This window comes from Equus przewalskii, chromosome 17, assembly GCF_037783145.1.
Source record: "Equus przewalskii isolate Varuska chromosome 17, EquPr2, whole genome shotgun sequence".
In the NCBI taxonomy this organism is placed as follows: Eukaryota; Metazoa; Chordata; class Mammalia; order Perissodactyla; family Equidae; genus Equus; species Equus przewalskii.
The window spans coordinates 48,958,611-48,983,125 of NC_091847.1; the positions used below are offsets into that span (position 1 = coordinate 48,958,611).

Sequence of the window (24,515 nt, forward strand, 5' to 3'; positions counted from 1 at the left end):
CCTGGGAATGATCTTTTTCAGGAGGAAGAGGTTTCTGTTTTACAAGTAGAAAATTCTGAGATTTGGAAAATAAAGAATTATTTAGTTTTCAATAAGGGGATGTATAGTGTAATTGGATTTATATTTTTACCCTTATTTCATATTGCTTGTGCTGAAGACAGCACTGAAAGGGAGTTAGGTAGGGGATTGGAAAAATTGGGTTAAAGTTATATCTTATTAAAACTGATTCAAGCTTTATTAAACTCAGAATGTTTTATAGAAGAATCGAGAGAGCGATAACATAGTGAACTTATTGTTACTCTTTTAGACCCATTGCCTGAGGAGATGTGGTATGAACACGTTACTCAATAATAGAAGAACTGTGAAACTGGGGTAGGGTTAATTGAAAAAACTCTACAAGGTTACCCTGCAAGGCGAGTTGAACTGTAGTGTAGTTAGGGCTGTACCTGAGTATTTTGGTGCATGTGATACTGTTTGTTCAAATTCTCTCCTCTAACTCTAGTCCCTGCTTAAGCTTTGTCACTGAATCAGTCCATTCACAGTTGACACTTGCTATATCCTCTCTATGTCGTTATATAGAGCTGATGATCCAGAGCAGTAGCCCAAGATCATTTGCTGCAAGAAAGGTTACCAGTCGGAATTTTCTAGTTCATTTTTAGGGCGAAAAATTAGAGAAAGTGAGAGAAAGACATAGGCAGAGTATTAAAAATATTCAGTTCATCATACACACATTGAGACCTTTCTGTTGACTAAGTGTGGCAAGAATGCAGAGATTAGCAAGAGACAGCCTAGTCCTGAAGGAATAGCACTTGGCCGTAGAAATAGTCTCTTCAGAATACCTTTATTCGAAAGGGGCATCCATTTCCTGTTTCCTTTATGCATGAAGAGGGCATCTCGAGTCCATGCAAGTAACTACATCTAACCCTCCGTATAGTTTTCTTCGTATATTCTTACTAGAAAAAGTAAATGCTTCTGTATATTGGAGTAAGCAATGCATTAGTGATTATTTTCTCTAGTGAAGTTAGTATTTCATTTATGAAGGATAATTTTAAAGAAATAGGTAAATTATTGAATGCTATGAAAATTTCTCCCCTGTTTTCTAAAAATGAAAAACTTAGAAAACTTTGGACTTTATGTCCTAATAGTATGTTTTCAGTAGAAATTTTAGATAAATGGCTTGTGTTTAAGAACAAGTAATTACTTATTTTTCTAGTAACTGCTTTATGTTAAAATATAAGGATTGACTATTTTTTTATTTATATACTGTGGAGACTATAGAAACCTAGCTTGATGTCAGTATTATCATTGAGTTATTGAAAGGGTATCCTTAATTTTTAGGCACATTCAGGTGTTTGAGGTTTATGGGTTATTAATTATAGTAATAGATTATAGGTTTAAATGAGATGAGCAACTTATATCATTAGGTGATAAATTTTCTTTTTCTTATGCAGATCAATCTATAATGGATGTTTTGAAACATAAAAGTTTCCTAGAAGAACTATTGTTTTGGACTATCAAGTATGAATTCCCCCAGAAGATGGTAACTTTCTTACTCAACATGCTTCCAGATCAAGAGTATAAGGTATCTACATTTTTTTCCCCTTCCTTTCTGAACCTTGCTCCCCTTTCTTTGCCTTTTCATTAGTAAACCTTTTGTTATATTTCTCGGCTGTGGCTTATTGTGTTGTGGCTCTGAGGACTGATATAACACAATGAAAGAGCATTAGGTTCTTCTTTTGCCAACGCAAGGTCTGCACGAAAAGCATAGTATCATAGAGGCAAAAGCAAACTGAGGCCGAGCACCATTACAGAGCAGAATTCCTTAAGTGTGTTGCCTTTCTGCATGGAACTTGGTCCAAAAGGATTGCTGTGGGACAAACAAAATCACAACTGCACAAATAAATATATAGTTACAAATTGTACTACATTCTCTAAAGGTGAGGTGCAAGGTGCTATGAGAATGTTCAATGGTGGCAACTGAGTTTAGATGAGGGATTAGCCATGGGAAAAGCATGGGGTTAGTAGCTGCTGACCATAACTGTTAGAGAGACACAATAGTTATTGGCTCATGTACATGTGGAGATAGGTGAAGTCTCTAGTTCCTGTTACCACCATATGGTTATGGCAAAGTGACACAGCCTAGTTTATGAAAAGAAGATAAATCATGCTCTAGTTCTTCTTATAGTTTACGTAATAAGGCCTCCTTAGGAGTGACACTTCAATAATGCCGTTCTTTTGTGCCTTTATACCTGCTTAAAAAAACAACAGAGGAAATGTACATGTTACACAGAAAGAGTATTTAGTCAGATTGGTGGTCAGCTTCCAGATCCAATAGGAGAAGGTATTTCTTTCCGAGTCATTACATTGACTCACTTGTTTAGTTATATTAGATCCTCTGTGATAGTTTTTAGCTGAGACTTTAGATTTTGTTGTCAAAGTAGGTAGCACAGAACAAATACACATACTTTGACATTAGAAAATGGATATATTTGTGAGCAAAGTGAAAATTTATATTTTAAAACATTAATAATTTAAAATGCTTATTAAAATTTTTAACCATCAAAGTATTTTGCTGATGTTCCAAAAAAGTGAAAGTATGACTTAAGACAACTGTGATCATTGAAATTACTTTTTCAATTACCTTGGACATCATCACTAATAATAGCTTTAAAGTGCTAATATAATATGTTGGAAAATGTGTTATAAAACTCAAAGTTAAACTAATATTTTTTTTCTTCTTATTTAAAAAATTTTACAGGTTGCTTTTACAAAAACTTTTGTTCAGCATTATGCTTTCATTATGAAAACACTGAAGAAAAGTCATGAATCAGACACTATGTCTAACAGAATTGTGCATATTAGTGTTCAGTTGTTCAGCAATGAGGAGCTAGCCAGACAGGTAACAGAAGAATGTCAGCTGCTGGATATTATGGTAACTGTGCTATTATACATGATGGAAAGTTGCCTTATTAAAAGTGAGCTACAAGGTAAACTCAGAATTATTTTCACTAGTTTTGTTGTTTGTATACTTTGTATAACTAGTGTTAAAAACTCCTTATATGCTTAAAGATAGCTTTAAAAAATTATAAAATAATATGTATTTGTTACAGAAACTTTTGAAAATTTTTAGCAAAATTTAAAGAAAAACTTTAAAATCACCTATAGTTTTGTTGTTTACAAATAATTGTTATTAACATTTTGGGTTATTTCTTTTTGTGTGATATGAATATATTTATGGATAAAAATACATACTTTGAAAATACACTACTATAGTATACATGTGAAGAATATCTTTTTTATGATTGCAGCTATTAATATCATATGGCTTTACCATAATTAATCATTTCCTTATTAGACACGTTCCTGTTTTTTAAATCATGAATTAGTTACTATCAGCCTTAGACATTTCATATGCCTAAACTTTTATAATTTAAAAGTTGGAATAAATCTTGCCTTTTATGTGTTCTCTTAGTGAGATCTTTAATTTTCTTCTTTTGTGCCCGCTATATGCTTGATGCTCCTCAAACTGCCATAATATTTCTAGGACCTCTCCCATTCTCATTTCTCTGTGGTCCTTCATCTTAGCTTTACTTCCTTGTAATAATTTTTATTATTTGAGTATTTGCTATGTACTAGGCACTGTGTTAAAACTATTTATATGTTGTCTCAGTTAAGCTTCTGAACAGCTCTCTGAGATTGGTATTATTATTATCTCCACTTTAAAGATGAGTAAATTGAGACTTAGAGAAGTTAAGTCATTTACCATGGATTATATAGCTAGTAAATGACAGAGTCAAGAAGGACTTCGTATCTCCTGATGTCAGAATCTTTGTTCTTAACCATGACACAGCCATGTCAACATTGATAAGACTGCGTCTTCACCTGTTGGCACATGGAGCTATACTTTAAATATAACAACAAGCAGTACCTCAAATTAAATCTTAAGACCTTTTGATTCTCTGTGGAGGAGTTTGTAGTTGAGACTTGCCTTGTTCCACTGTTGCCTCCATTTGTATATCAGCTCCTATTTTCTCTTTATGCTCATAGTCTGTCTATTCTCACATGTGATACCGTAGCCTGAAAATTGATATATGCTCAGTGCAGGGCATGATGACTTGAATATAATAATAGCTAGCTAATAGTTGTGATAGCTACCATCTTTTGAGCACTCGCTATCTGCCGTACTCTTTTCCCAGTACTTTATATGTATTGTCTCATTTAACCATTGGTAATTCTGTGGAGTAGATATTGTTTTTTCCATTTTATAGATGGGGCAGTTGTAGCTTGGAGTTGAAGTCAGTGATCCATGGTTTTATAGCTATAAGTGGTAAGGCTGGGTGTCTGACTTCAAAACCTGTAATCTTGCCCACTACATGACTCTGCCTTCCCATTGTAGGTATAGTGGGAGCATGATACATTATTTACGTTAAGCAATATACCTCTTTGCTTTTTAAAAGGAAAATTTAAAAGCTGCTTTGTATCTTCGTGTTTTCTGTCTTCATGTAAAATGACCTTTTCTTTCTTAGAGATTTAGCTACATATATTGCTTTTTATTTTCTTTTTTGAAATAGTATGTATCATCATTCAGTTGTATCAATGATAGTCTCATATACAATTATATATTTAGAGAAGGACTTTTCACAAAAATAGTATTTTTAATTTATAAACTAGAAAATTTTTTAAATTTAGAAGTATCTACTCTTCTGAAAAGAATCTGAAGCCTATTTTCTTGACTCAGTGGTTTAGTTAGGCTTATTACATATGGTTTACATTTGGTCTTCAAGGAAGAATATTTGGGAAGAAGATGTATAGTCATGCGCCAGATAACGACGTTTCAGTCAACAATGGACTGCGTATATGATGGTGGCACCATAAGATTATTACCATATAGCCTAAGTGTTAGTAGGCTATATCATCTAGGTTTGTCTAAGATCACTCTATGATGTTCACACAATGACGAAATAGCCTAATGATGCATTTCTCAGAATGTGTCCCTGTTGTTAAGCGACGCATGGCTGTATTTGAATCTGCCTCCCATTTTTTATACAGCCAGCTTTTCTGAGGGAGTTTTTATATTTGTTTCCTTACCTTCCAACCACTCATTAACCCACCAATCTAGTGTCTGCTTCCATCATTCTGTTGCTGTCTCCAAAACTGTCCATGACTCCAGTGTCCACATGTTCTACTTTCCCCAGAACAGCTCCAAGTTATGCCTTTTGTTCTGACAGTTATTAATACAATCCCTTTTACTCTCAAACGTGTCCCAGTTTATACGGTAAATTATCTGGTCACCCTTCCTATGACCTACATGAGGAGGAAACCAGTGGCCACAATTTGGACCTTTTCTTGTGTGATTTTCAGTAGCATTTTACTCTGCTGATTCTCTGCTCTTTCTGTGGCCCAAAACTCTTTTCTACTTATCTTATCAGTGTTTGTGTTTCTTGGCACTTGGTCCTGGTGTCGCTGCTCTTCTCACTTTTCCCATTTTTTGTGAAATCATATTGCATGGTCTTAGTTGCTTTCTACATATACTTCCCTTCTAATGCAGTTAGTCTGTCCTGGAAATTCTTAACACAAATTGAATTTTCCAGAAGCTAAATAGCTATAAGTAGCATTGCTAAGATCTTTAAATAAAAATATATTTTTTCTGGCAGTGAGTTTACATTATTTCTAAGCCAAGGTCTAAGACTGTCCTTAGCTGCTATGGTGTTTTTTTGGTCTTTCAAAAGCAGCATAATATTTTATGATACGTATTTACTGATTTTCTAAAAGCACCATAAGCTTTCTCCATTTTCACATGAAGATTATTGGAATGAGCTTTAAACAGATTGAATTACCCATAACTAGCTACAGATATTACAACAGGATCTCTGTACTTTCTTTTAATATTTTAACACCCTCTGTCTGACCTTTGTATAAATCGTTCATTAGACAATACTTGAAAATTTTGTCTGCACTGTTAGTAGATACAGGAGCTGATACAGTGAGAATTCGCATGGCCACAAGAGTAGCTGAAGATTAAAAGGAAAAAGCATCTAGTGGTAGATGGTCCCTACCTTACACTTTTTCTTTGTTGTATTCGTTTCTACACCATGCTACTTTGTGGTTCCAAACTAATTCGTGACTTTGCATATCCCTGAAATTTTACAATTTATCTTATGAAACAGTCTGTGTAAAATGGAACTTAAAACAACGTGGTGCATAACCATAAGAATGTCTGTAGTTGCTAATAATCCTAGAGTGATCTTCTGTCTTGCATATCAAGCTGTTTATTTAACTATATTCTTTGGATGTCTATAAGCACCACAGACACATAATGTCCATGCCAAAAACTCATTATCTCTCTATCAAGTTTCCTTCTATTCTTTTATTATGTGTGTGCATCTCTGTGTGTGAATGTGCATATGAGCATACCAGTGTGTGTTTTGGTATCACTGTCTAACCATCTGCACAGCTGCCCAACCTAAACACTTAGCAGTCATTTTTGACTTCTTCTTACTCCTTGTAGGTATAGTGGACATCACCAAGACTCTCATTTAAACCTTCTAAACATCTTAAAATAGCCTCTTCTATTCATGTCTGCATCTTCATGCCACCATCATAGTTCAAGCCATTGTTATCTGTTGGCCTCTTACCACTGGTCATCACACTCTCCGTCAGTCACTCTCTACTACACGTTGGTTCATGTCCCCTGTCTTAAATCTTCCCACCCCCAGTGGCTTGCCATTCTCTTCACATAAACTTCAAACTCCTGAAGCTGATTTACAAGGCCCTGTAGCCTCATTTGTGTCACCTGTCCTCTGCGTTCTTTGTCCCAGTGATTCCATTCTTTTTCACACTGTTTCCTCTACCTAGAACACCATTTCCTTCCCATCCCTAGTTTATTTGGCTAATCCTAATTCCTACTTCATTTTGTAGATCTCAGTTTAAACATCACTGCCTAAGGAGAGTCTTCCTAAATTGGAGACTAGTTTTATCGGTTCTTATTGGTTCTTCCTGTACTTTTCCTACTGTAACCTGTTATTTCCTATTATAGCCCTTATCACACTTTATCTTCTTAGATATTAATCTTGGTGGAGAGATAGACTATATAAATCTTGATTTATTTATCAGCGTATTCTCAGAGCTTACAGGACTACCTGACCCTTAGTCGGTGCTCAATAAATACTTGTTGAGAGTGAATATCATTTAACATTGAATCATTGCTCTTTATGTCTGTAGTGAGGAAAGTACCAGTTGGGTAAAAATAGAGATCCACATAATTCTATTTCATTAAAGATTCCAAGGTGTTTTTTGCAAGAACAGTAGTATTTAAAGCAGTGTCAGGAAAATAGTGATTTTGATTAATTATATTCTGCTTATTCATTCTCTGGTTTCAGTTAAATAGAATAGTGATTCTCAATGTTTAAAAAACTTCTAAAATTCCAGCATTCCTAAGCACTGTCCCATCATTATCAATGGCTCACCAGCTCAGAGTGGTGGTAGTTGTCAGGGAGGGCTTTTCTGAATCTCAGGTGTTGGTAATTTGTAAAAGGCCTCTACTGCCACTCCCTCATTGAGTTATACCACTTGTATCCTATAGAGAAGCACTGAAAGAGAGCACACTTAACTTTGTGGGTCCTGTTCTTATATATTGTAAAATTTAAAAGTTGGGTAAAATAATTTCATGGACTGAAACCTAAATTTAATATATGCAAATGGAGAAGTGCTATAGAATCCCTCCTCACTGATGAGTTTGACAAGTAGGTGGTTAGTTGAAAAAGTTGGTTAAAGTGAGGAATCGTTAAAAAATGTATCTTAAACATTGCATTTTAACTTAAAACACAGAAATGCATGTTCATTCTCTAGTCTTTTAGGCGAAGCATTTTTAAGGTATGGTTTTCTTGACTGGAGTTCTCCCTCGTCTTTCTTTTATATACCAAATCTGTAAAGCATCATTTGTGATTTCTAGTTGCATTTTCTTTAGGGTTAGAACTTAAAGGTCTTTGTGAAGCAGTCTGAGTATAAAATCCTTCTAGGCTTTTATGATTTTTCTCCTCTAAGACTTTTTGGCTTTTTCTTAGGCCCTTTTATTCTCTCTCAAAAGTTTATGATCCAGTTTTTGTAATACCTCTCTTTATTTATTCATGTTTTATCAGTTTAAGTACTTTTAATTTAAATTTTATAATTAAAATAACAGGAATAATTAGCATAAACAAATAAAAACTGACTCTGGATAAGCATATACTTCGCCTTATGTGCTAGGGAATAGGCTGCTAGCTTTGAGCATTCTGTGTATTATGGGTATAATTTATTTTACAGCAGAAACGGCAGGGCTCGTTTGTCCAGTGACTCAGTTAAGTTGAACTAGGTTAAGAGAGCTAATGCATATATGCTATGACTTTTAATAGTGAAGATTTTGTACAAGCCTAACTACTCCCCCCGCCATCCTGCCAGATGTATGTAAACTTTGGGTTTTTTTTAAGGCTTAAGAAGTTTATGTGTGTTTTTGTTCTTTCATTTTTGAAATACTGTGTTTGCTAAAAAATTGTGTTTACATATTTGACTAGAAGAAAGCAATTAAAAATATAGATTGCTTAAATCATACAGATTTGATTGATAGGATAGAATGAGATTAATCTAGGGATAAAAATGTTTTATTGATTGGAACTGAAAATACTCCATTATGTCATTAGAATCAAGCAATTAATAAGGTTTTATAAACATATAGCTAGCTCAATATCATGTAATATTGTTAGACATGTGGTAATAATTACTATAATGTGTGCTAAGAGTTATGTGAATGTTTCATTTAATTCCCTTAAGATATGTCTTTTTCCATTTTACAGATGGGAAAATTGATTTGGAGTCTAAGCAACACACCTAAAGCCATATGGGTATTAAATGACAGGCTAGGGTTTGAATTTAGGTGTGTCTGATTCCAAAGTGTATATAGTCTGTATCGTTGGTAAAGTTTTCTTTTTCAGCTTACTTATTTTGGGGCTGTGTGTATTTGTTTTAGATGAAGAAAATAGTTTACATGTTGTAGTGAACTGTGGAGAAGCATTACTGAAGAATAACACTTATTGGCCTCTCGTCAGTGATTTTATTAATATCCTTTCTCATCAAAGTGTGGCTAAGAGATTTTTGGAGGACCATGGTTTGTTAGTTACATGGATGAACTTTGTATCTTTCTTTCAAGGTAAGAATTTTACTTTTTTTTAGTTTCATTTTTAGTATTAGTTTTTTTAGTTTACAAAATGTCTAATGTTAAACTATCAAATACTAATTAAAAGATAATAGCACATCATTCAGGTTATGTGTGACATGTCTCATTTTAATTAATTGATATTTGTAAGTAGTTTTATAAAGTATTTATGAAAACAGAGAGTTATGAAAAATGTCAAACTATTAAAAAGGCAACAGGAGTATAATTTTTTTAGCATTTTAAATCATTAATCTAGAAATTTCTAATCTATTCTCCAAGAGAGATTCATAACACTTTCATAAAAATTTCAACTAGCACCAGTTAAAATAGTTTTGACTTTCTTATTTAATATATTCAATTGTGTTCTATAAGGAAGAGACAATTCACCAGGTGTTTCCAGTTTGTAAAGAATTTCGAAAGGACTAGATTATTTTATTTTTATTTATTTATTTTTAAAAGATTGGCACCTGAGCTAACAATTGTTGCCAATCTTTTTTTTTTTCATTCTTCTCCCCAAAGCCCCTCAGTACATAGTTGTAGATTCTAGTTGTGAGTGCCTCTGGTTGTGCTATGTAGGACGCCACCTCAGCATGGCTTGATGAGCAGTGCCATGTCCGCACCCAGGATTTGAACTGGCGAACCCTGGGCTGCCAAAGTGGATGTGCGAACTTAACCACTCAGCCATGGGGCTGGCCCCTATTTTATTTTTAATAATTTACTTATTTCTAAATGTGTCATTTTTGCCACTTGTGTGCATTACAGTGTGTTTGGGAGTATTTTATTTAATTTTTAATATGAATACTTGCATTTGACAAGGTTTATGTCTATTTTAATTTTTGCAAGGTATGAACTTAAATAAGCGAGAACTAAATGAGCATGTGGAATTTGAGTCTCAGACCTACTATGCTGCCTTTGCTGCTGAACTTGAGGCCTGTGCACAGCCAATGTGGGGGCTCTTATCACATTGCAAAGTTAGGGTATGTTAAAAATATTTTTGTTAATTTCTATATTTACCTTTAAAATAATTTAAGAAAAAGATTTGTGAAAACATTCATTTGTTTACTCACATATAGTAGTGTGCAATATTTGATTCTGAATTCAGCTCTGTGAAAGCTGACCTGAGACAGTAATTATTATTCTTAGGCAGGTTGGAATTCATTTATATTATCAGATCTTTCTAGCCTTCCCTTATTATGAATAGTCTTTGGAACTTTATATGTCTCCACATTCATCTTTATTGTTTCATTTTACCCATTATCGGTTAGTTGCCTAATGCCTCTTGCCTTTCAATGGATGAGAATAGTTCTGAATAAAATCTACACTTTTAACATTCCAGGCATAAAATCAGTATACATTTTATAAAACTTCCAGTTATCTATAAAAAGAATCTAAGAGTAGCATAGCAGCAACATAAATTATTATAATTGGATAATAAAATACTCACTTGTAATTGCATGTATTTATGTCTTTCTATACAAATATATATTTTACTTTCACATTTTTTTTTTTTTTGAGGAAGATTAGCCCTGAGCTAACTACTGCCTGTCTTCCTCTTTATGCTGGGAAGGTCTGGCCCTGAGCTAACATCGTTAGCGTGCCCATCTTCCTCTACTTTATATGTGGGACGCCTACCACAGCATGGCGTGCCAAGCAGTGCCATGTCCGCACCCGGGATCTGAACCGGCGAACCCCGGGCTGCCGAGAAGCAGAACGTGTGAACTTAACCGCTGCGCCACCGGGCTGGCCCCTTACTTTTGCATTTTAAAGTATTGGTTTGATGGATCTCCGGTATCCTTGGACTGTCCAAGAAAATGGAACTGCCTGACCCCACTAAACTAAAGTCTTGACTAAGATTTTGCTGTATGGATCCCGTGCAGCCCAGCCTGCTAGCTTGTACCAATAAGCATGCTGGATAAGATTTGTAGTGGAAATATCTTGAAGCCCTGGATTCTGGTCTTGGCTCTGCCTCTTTCTACTTAGGTGACTTGGTTAACTCATTTAAAACTATTTGAACTTCTCAGTCTTTTTCCTTGTCTTTTAAAAAAGAAAAGGAAACAAAATGGAAATGGGACAGCAAAACCTGCCCTTCCTCACAGGGTCATTATGAGGCTCTCTTCCAGGTACTCTTTAAATGTGTGTGTTCCTTTAAGCAGATTTATATTTTCTCTCATGACTTCAGCCTTCTCCAAGTGCAGATGACTCACAACTTTGTTACAGTCTAGTCAGGTTCAGATTTCTGACAGCTCTGGTTATTCATGCAGATCTCCTTATAGGTACATGAATTTTATCAGATCCCTAACTGACTTTTAAAAGTTGTCTATCCATACTGTGTCCTCTATGCCATTTAATGGTATCTTAAATGACGCAATTATTCAACGTAGAAACCGTCTCGCCTTGATATACCAGCTGTGTTCAACCTGTAATCAGATACCATGAATTCCCTCCTCCGTTCCAGAAATGTCTCCCTACCACTTCTTTCCTCTATCTTAATTTATTTCTTTATATTTTAAAAATCTGGGTTGTTATGGTAATTTCTTAACTGGTTTTCTTGCCTCTAGATTCTTCCTACTCTAAACTGTCCCAATACTTAAGTTACTTTTCTAAGCTCTGTGCATATCTCTCCTTTGCTTAAAAATCATTCAAGTTCTCATCTGTCTACAGGGTAATGTCTGTATTTCCTAAGAGGCATTTAAGATCCTCCACAATTTGCCCTCAGCTTGTCTCTCAGAACTATATCCTCTCTACCTCCGTGCTTTCATTGGATTGATTACCATTTCTTAACATGCAGTGTCCTTTCTTGGTTCCTGTGCTTTTGTTCAAGCTAATCCCTTTTTTGACACATGCTCTCTCTCTCTGTTGTCCAGTGCTTCTCTTACTTGAGGATCATTTGGGAAGCTTTAAAAATATATGTGCCTAAGCCCCACTGTCAGAGATTTTGATTTGTTTGATGTGCAATAGGACCTCAGCAGTGATTCTAACCAGAGTGAAGAACCATTAGCGTTAGCTCTTCAAAAATTCTGCTCATAAGACTCAGCTGATATGTAATCTGCTCATTTAAGTTCTTTCAGTCAGATTTATGATTCCAGTCTCAGTATTTTCATAGTACCTTGTTTAGTCTTCTCTGTAGTGTTTACCAAAAAACTGTCATGTAAAATGAAGTTAGTTTGTTCATTCATAGAATGCTATTCTATGCCAGACACTATCTAGATGCTTGGATTTTTGGTGTTGAAACAAATAGACGTGGTTCTTGCTCTCTTGGAGCTATCTGATAGGGTAGATAGACATTAAGTAAGTAAACACATAGATTTATTTTGTAAGCTTTTGTAAGCATTCTATAGGAAAATATCAAGTTGCTATGAGAGTAATGAGTGTGGAGACTGATTAGATTTGAGGATCAGGGAAGGTGTTTCTGAAGAAAGAATATGAGGGAGTCAGCTATGTTAAGAATAAAAGTGGGGTTAGTGCTGGTAGGGGAGATAGAATGAAATAGACTACCTCTAGTAGGAAAGTGGTTGATCCTTTTAAGGAATTTGTGGCTGGAGCCACAGAATGGAACAAGATGGAGTTAGAGAGAGAGACAGGAATCAGATTATTAATGCAGGTCATTATAGATCATGTTAATGAGCTTTAGATTTAATTTTAAGGAGAAGGCAGTAAAGATTTTTAAGCAGGGTTTAATGTGTTCATATTTACATTTAAAAGATCATTCTGGTTGCTGAAAAGACTGGATTGAGGGAAGCCTGGGGGGCATTAAGAGTAGAAGCAAAATTAAGATGCTGTGACAATAGTCTAAATAAGAAATTCAGGTGTGCAATTAAAGATGCATTCAAGATGCGCTTTGGATATTGAAGATGTATTTTCAAAATAATCAGCAGGTTTAGTGATGGATTGTGTTATTGAGAAGTGAGTGAGAAGGACTTTTGGGTAACTATGTATGGAGGTAATATTTACAGAGGTGGAAAAGATGGATAGCAAAACATGTTTAGAGAGATCAGAGTTAGTTTTAGATATAAGTTTGATATGCCTGTGAAATATCCAAGTGGAAAGAGTGAATAGGCAATTGGATAGATGAGTCTCGTGCTCAAAAGAGAAGTCTGCACCAAGGTTATAAATTTTAGACCTTTGGGAATATAGTTGGTATTATCACCATCTATATGGCAGTGTGGTGAGGTGAAGTAGAGAGAGAAGAGAAATGGACCCTGAAGAAAGAACTAACATTTAGAGGTCAGAGAAAGAGGGAGGAGGAAAACAAGAATGTGGTATCATATAAGCCAACGGAAGACAGTGATTCAGGAGGGAGGATTGATGTGATGTTGATATGAAAAGATCAATATTTTAGGAATATTATTCTGACAAGTATGTTTAGGATGAATTTGGATTGTGAGGCTGGGCTTATGTTTATCCCTGTGACAATGAGAAATCACTGTTTCCAGGCATTAGTTTAATTTTCAGCTTTGAAGGCTAGGGTTGCACTATGTTATGGTTCCTGTAACCATAAGAAGTGAAGAGAACCAGAGAGAAAACAAGCTCATATGGTCCTGGTGGTACCTCAGAGAGTAGTTTCTCAGTTGAAGGATCATCTGGTTCTAAGACAAGACGTTCTCTTGATGAGCACCTGCACTATGCCAAACATTGTTCTCATACTATATTCTTATCTCATCCTCATAGCATCTCTTGTAAAGTAGATAGTATCATCCCTTTCTTTCAGAGGTTAAACAACTTGCTGAAGTTCACATGCCTACAAGTGGAAGCTGAGTTTGGAAACAAATCCATCTGATTTCAGAACCAGTGCTCTTTGCTACTTTGCTATCATTATCTAATAAGCAAGAATGTCTAGAGCTTTTTTAGCACCTGTGTTGTCAGCTTCAGAAATTTAAACTAGAAAAAAAGCTTATTTGAAGTAAAAACAAGCTATTTATATTTATGTTCTCTAATTATAAAATATAAAACTAAAGGGAACTTCACCTGACAGCTTGCTTTCTTTGTATGATTGTCCTGAATGCTGTTTGGTTCTGGAAAATTCTAAGGGCTAGTTAAAGAAGTAATGCTAGATTGGTAAGAGATTAATAGATAGATTGGATAGATTTGATTAAGGGGTGGCACGTTTCTAAAATCTTGTTAATTTTTGTTTTCTGAACAGAACAGATAAGCTCTAAAATGTCCATCTAGTGGCAACTTTAGGTTACTGCAGACTTGACGGAAGTTGTGTCTGACCATGACTCTTTGGAGCACTTAACCACTTGTCAGAGTGCTAGAATATGACATGGAACATTTTACGTACTTTATTTCATTTACTTCTTCGTAACAGTACTAGGGGGTAGGTAGTATTATGCCCATTTTTACACGTGGAGAAATTGAGGCTCATAAAATTTAAGTAATTTGCTCAAGGTCATAAAACTAGTAAGTATTAAGTCAGCATACATACTGAATTTTTTGGAGTGGGTGTGTTGGTGGTGGAGAGAAGGGAAAGAGATGATCTGAACATAATTAATATGCTGTATTTAGGAATGGAATTACCTGGTCAGCTTTTTAAAAACTCTTGATGCCTACTTTTCAGATGGTTCTCCAGAAAGGTTGTATCAGTTTACATTTGTGCCGAGAGGGTATAATGGTACCCCTTTACCCAAACTCTTGATAAAATGGGAGAAGATTTGGTTTTAGGTGTTTCTTTATTCATGAATTATGTGCCACTTTAGCTTGGTTCTGACACATTATTTATGGGAACTTATAAGTGCGATTAAATTTTTTTTAGTAAGAGATAGGGGACAGAATGTGCAAAATAATATTTTTGTAAAGATAACTCTCATAGGATAGATTAAAACAGGATGAGACTGTTGGCAAGGGAACTAGATAAGTAATATTTAGTTTGGATGGTAGCAGAACTAGGAGTGAACCTACATGATAACGAGAAAGACTAGGACATGGAGACTGAGCTGGGTGAAGGAGAAGTCAGCAATGAATGTGAGACTTGTAGCTTTCTTTAAAGGCGCAGAGTAATTTATATATGTAGTTGAAGAGTTTAATCTGTTGGACTTTGATGGTACCTACCCTTTTATTATACATGATGTCCCCAAATGTCTTTTTTTAAAAACTTTTTTATTGAAATAAAATTCACATAATGTAAAATTCACCATTTTAACCATTTTAAAGTGTACAATTCAGTATATTATAGTATATTCACAAAGTTGTGCAACCATTACCACTAATTCCACAACGTTTCCATCACCTCCTAAAGAAACCTTATACCTCCCAATTCCAGCCTCTTCTTGTCCCCTGGAAACTGCTGATTTCCCTTCTGTCTCTATGAATGTAGCTAATCTGGACATTTCATATAAATGGAATCATAAAATACCTCGTCTTTTGTGTCTGGTTTCTTTCACTTAGCATAATGTTTTCATGGTTCAACTATGTTGCAGCATATATTAGTACTTCATTCCTTTTTATGGCTGAATAGTATTCCATTGCATAGATATTCCACATTTTACTTGTCCATTTTTGAGTTGATTCTATTTTTTGGCTACTATGGATAATGCTCCTGTGAACATTTGTATACAAGTTTTTGTGTGAACATATGTTTTTAATTCTATTGGGTACATGAGGATAGAATTGCTTGGTCATATGGTGACTGTATGTTTGTCTTCAAAGTGGCTGCACCGTTTTACATTTTTACCAGCAATGTGTGAGAGTTCCAATTTCTCCACATCTTTGCCAACATTTTTTATTTTACATTTTTAAAATTGTAGCCATCCTAGTAGGTGTGAAATGGTATCTCATTGTGGCTTTCATTTGCACTTTTCTAATGACTGATAGTGTTGAGCATCTTCTGCTTACTAGCCATTTGTAGATCTTCTTTGGAGAAATGTCTCTTCAAATCCTTTGCCCTTTTTTTGGGTAAAGAATTTATTTTTCCTTTTTTTCCCCAAAGCCCCCCAGTATATAGTTGTGTGTTTTTAGTTGTGGGTCCGGCCTGACGAGTGGTGTCATATCCATGCCCAGGATCCGAACTGGCGAAACCCTGGGCTGCCGAATTGGAGTGCACAAACTCAACCACTCGGCCATGGGCCGGCCCCTGCCCTTTTTTTTTTTTTTAAAGATTGGCACCTGAGCTAACAACTGTTGCCAATCTTTTTTTTTTTTTCTGCTGCTTCTCCCCAAATCCTCCCAGTACATAGTTGTATATTTTAGTTGTGGGTCCTTCCAGCTGTGGCATGTGGGACGCCACTTCAGCGCAGCCCAATGAGTGGTGCCATGTCCATGCCCAGGATCCGAACCAGCGAAACCCTTGGCCGCTCAAGCGGAGCATGCGAACTTAACCACTTGGCCACGGGGCCGGCCCCCTGCCCATGTTTTTTTAAGAGATGCTATCATGATTTATTTTTCCATTTAACTTAATACTTGCCCGTCTATTTCTCCATAAAACATTATAATTTTCTTTCACAATACCCTTATTTTGAGTGGCACACACTTAACCTCTCTTCTTGTAAATCCTGTTGCAAGCTAAGATATTCACAGGCTTCTTGTAGTACTGATATGTTCTGCCCTCCTTTTTTTATTTTTTATTGTGGCAAAATATCATAACATAAAATTTACCACTTCAACCATTTCTTGTTTGTTAAGGTGAACCTGTATTGCGCTGTATTTCCCTCTTAGCACTACTTTTGCTGCATCTCATATGCGTTGGTGTGGTATGTTTCCATTTTCATTTGTCTCCAGATATTTTTTTATTTCTCCTTTAATTTCTTCAATGATCTATTGGTTGGTCAGTAGCATGTTGTTTAGTCTCCACCTCTTTGTCCCTTTCTTAGCTTTTTTCTTGTAATTAATTTCTAGTTTCATGGCATTATGGTCAGAAAAGATACTTATTATTATTTTCAATCTTGTTAAGTTTATTGAGGCTTCCCTTGTTTCTCAGCATATGGTCTATGCTTGAAAATGTTCCATGCACACTTGAGAAGAATGTGTATTCTGCTGTTTTTGGATAGAGTGTTCTATATCTATCTATCAAGTTCATCTGGTCTAGTTTTTCATTTAATTCCACTGTTTCCTTGTTGACTTTCTTTCTGTTTTTTTTTTTTTTTTTAAAGGTTGCCCCTGTGCTAACATCTGTTGCCAACCTTTTGTTTTCCTTCTTCTTCTTCTCCCCAAAGTCCCCCAGTACATAGTTGTATATTCTAGTTGTAGGTCCTTCTAGTTGTGCTGTGTGGGATGCTGCCTCAGCCTGGCTTGATGAGCCGTGCTAGGTCCGCACCCAGTATCTAAACTAGTGAAACCCTGGGCTGCTGAAGCAGAGCACACAAACTTTAACCACTCAGCCACCGGGCTGGCCCCTCTTTATTGACTTTCTGTCTGGATGATCTATCCATTGATGTGAGTGGAGTGCTGAGGTCCCCTCCTATTATTGCCTTGTTGTTAATGTCTCCTTTAAGGTTTGTTAATAGTTGCTTTATGTATTTTGGTGCGCCTATGTTGGGTGCATAGATGTTTGTAAGTGTTATATCTTCTTGGTGGAGTGTCCCTTTGATCATTACATACTGCCCCTCTTTGTCTCTCTTTACCTGTCTTATCTTGAAGTTTACTTTGTCTGATATAAGTATTACGACATCTGCTTTCTTTTGTTTTCCATTAGCTTAGAGTATCGTCTTCCAAACCTTCACTCTGAGCCTGTGTTTGTTGTTGGAGCTGAGATGTGTTTCCTGGGGGCAGCTTATTGTTGCATCTTGTTCTTTAATGCATCTCACCACTGTTGTGTCTTTTTATTGGAGAATTCAATCCATTTACATTTAGAGTGATTATTGATATATGAGGGCTTAATGCTGCCATTTTTTCACTTGTTTTCTGGTTCTCCTACATTTCCTTTCTCTTTCATCCTGTATATTTTGGACTACCAATTCTGTTAGGTAGTTTTTTTGTGCTGATTTTCATATTTTTCTCCTTGTTTATTATTTGTGTCTCTGTTCTGCTTTTTTGTTTAGTGATTACCAAGAGGTTTGTATGCAAAATCTCATAGATGAGATAGTTCATTTTCTGATGGCCTCTTATTTCCCTGGACTAAGTTGATTCAGTCCCCTGCCTCTTCCCCTCCTGAGTTGTTTTTCTCACATCTTATTCCATCTTGTGTTTTGAGTTTGTGGTTAAAATGACAAGATTATCTTTGTTTTTGGTGTTTTCCTTCCCTTTATCTTTAATGTTCTACTTGAGTATTTGCTAACCTGTTCTGATAGCTACAATTTTCTGATTTTGTCCACCTGTTTATCTCCTTACTCTGGCCTTTGTAACCTCTTTATTCTTTTTTTTCAGGTATGAGGGCCTTCTTGAGGAGTTCTTGTAGAGGGTGTCTTGTGGCAATGAATTCCCTTAGCTTTTGTTTATCTGGGAAAGTTTTATTTCTCTATCTTATCTGAAGTATATTTTTGCTGGATAGAATATTCTTGGCTGAAAGTTTTTGTCTTTCAAAGATTTGAATGTCATTCCAGTCTCTCCTAGCCTGTAAGATTTCTGCTGAGAAATTGCTGAAAGCCTGTTGGGGTTCCTTTGTAGGTTATTTTCTTCTGCCTTGCTGCCCTTAGTATTTTTCCTTTGTCGTTGACTTTTGCCAGCTTCACTACTATATGCCTTGCAGTAGGTCATTTTACATTGATATATTAGGACTCTGTTGACTTCTTTCATATGGATTTCCATCTCCTTCTCCAGGTTTGGAAAGTTCTCTGCTATTATTTCTTTGAACAAGCTTTCTGCTCCATTTTCCTTCTCTTCTCCCTCTGGAATGCCTATAATCCTTATGTTGCATTTCCTAATTGAGTTGGATATTTCTCGGAGACTTCTTTATTCCTTTTTTTTATTTTTAAAAGATTGGCACCTGAGCTAACAACTGTTGCCAATCTTTTTTTTTTCTGCTTTTTTCTCCCCAAATACCCCAGTACACAGGTGTATATTTTAGTTGTGAGTCCTTCTAGTTGTGGCATGTGGGGCTTCACCTCATCATGGCCTGATGAGTGGTGCCATGTCTGTGCCCAAGATCTGAACCAGTGAAACCCTGGGCTGCTGAAGCAGAGTGTGTGAACTTCACTGCTCAGCCATGGAGCTGGCCCCTTTTCATTTCTTTTTAGTCTTAGTTCCCTTTCCTCTCCTCGTCCATCTGACGCATTTCTATATTTCTGTCCTCGATGTTGCTGATTCATTCCTCTATGATATCAGCTCTGTTTTTTCAGGGAATCCATGTTCTTTTTATCTTATCCATTGTGTTTTTCATTTCTGATATTTCTCATTGGTTCTTCTTTATAGTTTCAGTCTCTTTTGTGACATAGCTCCTGAATTCATTGAACTATCTGCATTCTCTTAACTCGTTGAGTTTTTTAATGATAGCTATTTTAAATTCTCTTTCATTTAGGTTATAGATTTCTGTGTCTTCAGGATTGATTTCTGGATACTTGTCATTTTCCTTCTGGTCTGGAGATTAAATATATTTTTCATTCTGCTAGAGGGCATGGATTTGTGCTCCCAAATTGTGGTGGTATTTGATCACCACTTCCACCTGTCGCCACTGGGTGGGGGTCAAGAGCTGCATATTCTGACCCTGCTGCACTCTGAGGAACAGCTCCCCCATGCTGGGCAGGGGGAGGTGCACTTTCTCTTTCCTGTGGGATCTCGGGGGCTTCTTGCTCTACCCTTGCTATCCTGGAGTATTGGCTTGATGAAGACACCCCTGCAATAGCTAGTCACCTCTGTGTGGGGCTTTCTACTGGGCTGTGAGCAACCTAGGTGAGCTATGGTGTTCCTGCAGAGGGCTCCTGCTCCCTCCCCCCTTTCCTCTCAGTATCCATGTGCTATCCCTGGGTTGCTGCCCTCTGGGGAGGAAGAGAAGCTTTCTCTTACCTTGTTCCACTTCCTCGGGGTTGGGGGCGTGCTCCAGCACCACCACCTTCTGACGTATGGCTGCATGGGTCTCTCAGACATCTTTTGTGTTGGCTGGATGTCCTCTGTTGGAATATGAATGTCCTTTTCATTATATCTTAGAGGGGAGAGTTTACAGAGAGAGCTCACTCCTCCACGATGCTGATGTCACTCTTCCCACTTCAACCATTTTTAGGGGTGCAATTCATGACATTAAATTGATTCTCAGTGTTGTCCAACCATTACTGCTATCCATTTCCACAACTTTGTCATCATCCCAAAAGAAACTGTACCCAATAGTCAGTAACATTAGGGAACTTAAATATTTTTGAGATCTCTTGAAATGGAACTCCCTTTACATCTCAAATCTATTTCAGCTTTAATTCATTTTCAGGAATATATTGAATAAATGGTAGCATATTGTGTTCTTTAATTTTCATAGTTGTCAGTCTTTGTTACTATTTGTGAAGGGATGATTTCTTAAAATGGCAATATGGTTATTTTGAAAATACATATGTATTTTACCAGTATATATACAATGCATATAACTTATTTCTATGTATTAAATATAATTTGAGGTTGGAAATATACATATTTATATACTGTAAAATTTATAAAACTTATTCTTTTAGGAGACTCAAGAATATACCCGAAATGTTGTTAGATATTGCCTTGAAGCTCTTCAAGACTGGTTTGATGCTATTAACTTCGTAGATGAGGTATGTTTATTTTTGATGTATGTAAAGCATTTAAGAAAAGAAGTGTTAGATCTTATTTAACATTGAAAATAATGTATATCATTTCATGGGATAAGGGAAAGAAGTCAGAATGAACATAATATCATTAGACTTTAAAAAGGAGAAGTGGGAGATCAATTCTTTGACATTTAGGAAATTCTACAGTGCACTTATCATATTTGTTTATTTCCTAGGGAATGGCATAATTTCTTTTTCTATTATTAAATGTATATGTGTCAGTATGTCTCAGGAGTGAAAATTAGTTTCATCTGAAGAGGTAAAAGTGACAGTGCAAATGTGAATAGATAGAGGAGTTTAATGGAAAGACTATCATAACTTTATTAATTGGTCAGTGTTCTCTTATAGGCTTGAACAAAGGTAGTTGGTAATAATAATGAGCTGAGAAGCATTGGCACAGAACATGCTCTGTATGAATTAAACAAGGGCTTGCTTTTAATTTGTCAGCCAAGTTTCCTATCTGAAGCCCCTTTTATTCCTCTTATGAATTGGGGTCAAAATATTCCATATGCAGAAGGAAGAGCATGTTTCAGACAGCTGTAGGCCCCCATCTGATTTCTGAACCCTGGACAGATGGAACCTCTGCTGTCTTTTTTGGGGGAGGGGGGAGGACTTTTCTTTCTTTCTTTTTTTTAAAATTTTGATACATTCACAAACTTACTGAAAAGTTGGAAGTAGAGTGCAAAGAACTTTTTTTTCTTAAATCATTTGAGAGTTAAGCTGTTAACTTGATGCTGCCTACCTCTTTCTAGATGCCCTCCTCATCCTGCCTTGGCTCTTATGCCCCATGTTGGGTCCTTTGCACATGTGGCTAATCTCCTCTTCTTGCTTGAATTTTGATTTCCTGTTCCAGGCTGCCTCCCTCTGTCATTGTCCTCTTTACCTTTGTCAGACTAACTCGTCATCCCAGGTCAGCCCCCACATGGATACCCTCCTCATCCTGATTGGCTCTGACATACTATGCTGGGCTGCCCTGCTGTGTGGATGCCATTTTGGCTCTGCTCAGATCTAACTCCCTATGCCAGGCCACACCCCCCTTTGTTAAGCCACACACCCCTTTCTGTGTAGATACTCTTTTCACCCTGAAAAACCACTGGCATCTCATACCACCCCCTGCACACCGTTGCCTTCCTCACCCTGGTCTCTGACATCCCTTTTTGGTCTTCTCACCTGTAGATGCCTATTTTGCTCTATTTCTTCCCTTACTCCGCACCTCCCCCCGCCCCCACCATGGCTTTAGCTCTGAATTGTTCATGAAGAGAGGAGCCCCCTGCTATCTTTAACTCTAATCTTTCATTCCTTAAACTAATTTATGTTCCATCCCTGATCACCTGTCCTTCAACATTTGTGTCTGCTTTTAGCCTTTAATCTGGCTATTTTGTCCATTTGGATTCTGATTCTACCTTTATCAAATCACCGTGATTCTTATCTTGTCTAAATGTTAGTCTTTAAGCTTAAACTTTGTTTATTTAAATGGTGATGAGGCAGTCTTCAGAGAAAACATTCTCCAGCCTTCACAGAGCTCTATCCTACTTTCAACCTGCTTTCCTCCTCCTTCACCACGTCTAGGATTAGTCCCTCCTCTGCAGCTTCAGCTGGAGCTTCTCTTCGATCCAGTTCTCATTTGTATTTAAAACTTGAGGAATTATTGTTGAAATGGTAGCATCACTAAGTTAACAGAAAGGCTGAAGTAGGGGAAAATTATTATTACACACAGAAGGTTGTGCCGTAAGTGTTTGGCATGAAATTAATCCATGGTTGAACTCAGGGGTGGAGTTAAGGACAGTTAGAATCATATATATTATACAGAGCAGCTGAACTCAAGGAAATAGTACCTTTGTTTTTCACACAGAAATATCTTAGGACGATATGGAATGTTGTAAAGAATTTAAATAGGTTTTTTAATAGAAAAGAAAATAAATATAGAACTTAAGGAATCAAGCAATATGGTATGTTTTCTATGGTGTTTAAAAGTACTTTGTTTCTTAAAGTGCTTTGACATATTTGTTCCTCAAAACAACCCTGTGAAGTAGAGAAGATGTTATTATCTCCCCTTTTTTGTAGATGTAAAATGGAGATGCAGAGATATTAAATGACTTGACTATAGTTATATAGCAGATTACTGGTAGTTCTGGGTCCCACGTCTCTCAGCTCCTTATCTGTAGCATTTCAACTACACTGCCTCTTGACAGTGGAAAGAGCTTTAGAGTCAGTCAGACCTGAGTGTAAATTGTGGCTCTTTTACGAACCAACTAGCTATATGATCTTGGACAATTTTTTTTCTAATAACCTTCACAAGGGTGCTAAGGTCCTTGACATATACTATACAGGCATATCTCACTCATTTTATTGTGGTTCGCTTTATTGCACTTTACAGATATTGTGTTTTTTACAGATTGAAGGTTTTTGGCAACCCTGTGTTGAGCAAGTCTGTTGGCGCCATTTTTCTAACAGCTTTTGTTCACTTTGTGTCTCAGTCACACTTTGGTAATTCTCAGATTACTTTAAACTTTTTCATTATTATTATATCTCTTATGGTGATGTGTGATCAGTGCTCTTTGATGTTACTGTTATAATTGTTCTGGGGTGCCACAGACTACACCCATATAGGATATCGAACTTCATCAATAAATGTTGTGTGCGTTCTGACTGCTCAACCAACCAGCCATTTCCCTGTCTCTCTCCCTCTCTCTGGACCTCCCTATTCCCTGAGATGCAACACTATTGAAATTAGGCCAGTTAATAACCCTACACCTGTACTTCAGCTTAGGGCTGTAGTCAGAGCCTCTTATCACCCTGAATATAACAGTAGAGTCCAGACTAGCTCCTCAGTTCACTACTTGTCAACTTTAGAAAGTCACTTAAGTTTTCTAAGCTTGAATTTCCCTATTTATAAAAAGGAATATTAATAGTTCCTACTCTGTAGGGTTCTTGTGAGGATTAAATGAAGTAATGTGAATAAAGTGCTTAACATCGTGAGTTGCACATACTAAGTGCCCAATGAATATTAGCTGTGAGTATTGCTGTTATTACTATTCTCATGTTTGGTGTGCATGCATTTGAAGATTCCCAGTTGGCTTACTGTGAGGGGAATTCTATTCCATCCTTTGTTCTGTGCTAGATGCTTCAGAGGATTCAAAGTTGAGTGGTATACTATTTCTGTCTTCAACGAACTTGCATTTAGGTGCTTAAAATGGAATAATTTTATCTACAGTGATTTTCTTAAGTTATATCTTCTAAAATTTTAAGTTTTGATAAATATAGAAGTAAATCAAGGTCAAAGTGTGGTTTTAGCGTTTTAAAACTTTCTTTGAATTTCTGTAAAACATTTTGACTTGTGGATTTTGTTTTTTCATTCCAGCCAGCACCTAACCAAGTCACTTTTCACCTGCCACTACATCGTTACTATGCTATGTTTTTGAGTAAGGTAAGACTATCGCTAAACAATTCTGGGTTTTTTTTTTTTTTTTGCTTATTGGGAAATAAGTATAGAATAAGTAACTTTTTTGGTCATAATTTTTAGGCTGTGAAATGTCAAGAACTAGATTTGGATTCTGTTTTACCAGATCAGGAAATGTTAATGAAGCTAATGATTCACCCACTCCAAATTCAAGTATGTATTCAGGCTTTTAAAAAATTTTGAATTGAATTCCTTGTTTGAGATGTTCTTTATTTGTATGCCT

The 24,515-nt window shown here is 36.3% G+C and overlaps 1 protein-coding gene across 9 annotated transcripts in view; it reads left to right on the forward strand.

Moving 5' to 3' along the window:
• UBR3 (ubiquitin protein ligase E3 component n-recognin 3) overlaps positions 1 to 24,515 on the forward strand; it is a 219,536-nt gene that overhangs the window by 59,239 nt on the left and 135,782 nt on the right. For all 9 annotated transcript variants that reach the window (XM_070580101.1, XM_070580103.1, XM_070580104.1 and 6 more), the window contains 7 exons: positions 1,452 to 1,582; positions 2,759 to 2,987; positions 9,002 to 9,181; positions 10,031 to 10,164; positions 20,710 to 20,796; positions 24,194 to 24,259; positions 24,356 to 24,445. In XM_070580101.1, coding sequence (XP_070436202.1) covers positions 1,452 to 1,582; positions 2,759 to 2,987; positions 9,002 to 9,181; positions 10,031 to 10,164; positions 20,710 to 20,796; positions 24,194 to 24,259; positions 24,356 to 24,445 — 917 coding nt within the window. The remainder of the gene's footprint in view (positions 1 to 1,451; positions 1,583 to 2,758; positions 2,988 to 9,001; positions 9,182 to 10,030; positions 10,165 to 20,709; positions 20,797 to 24,193; positions 24,260 to 24,355; positions 24,446 to 24,515) is intronic.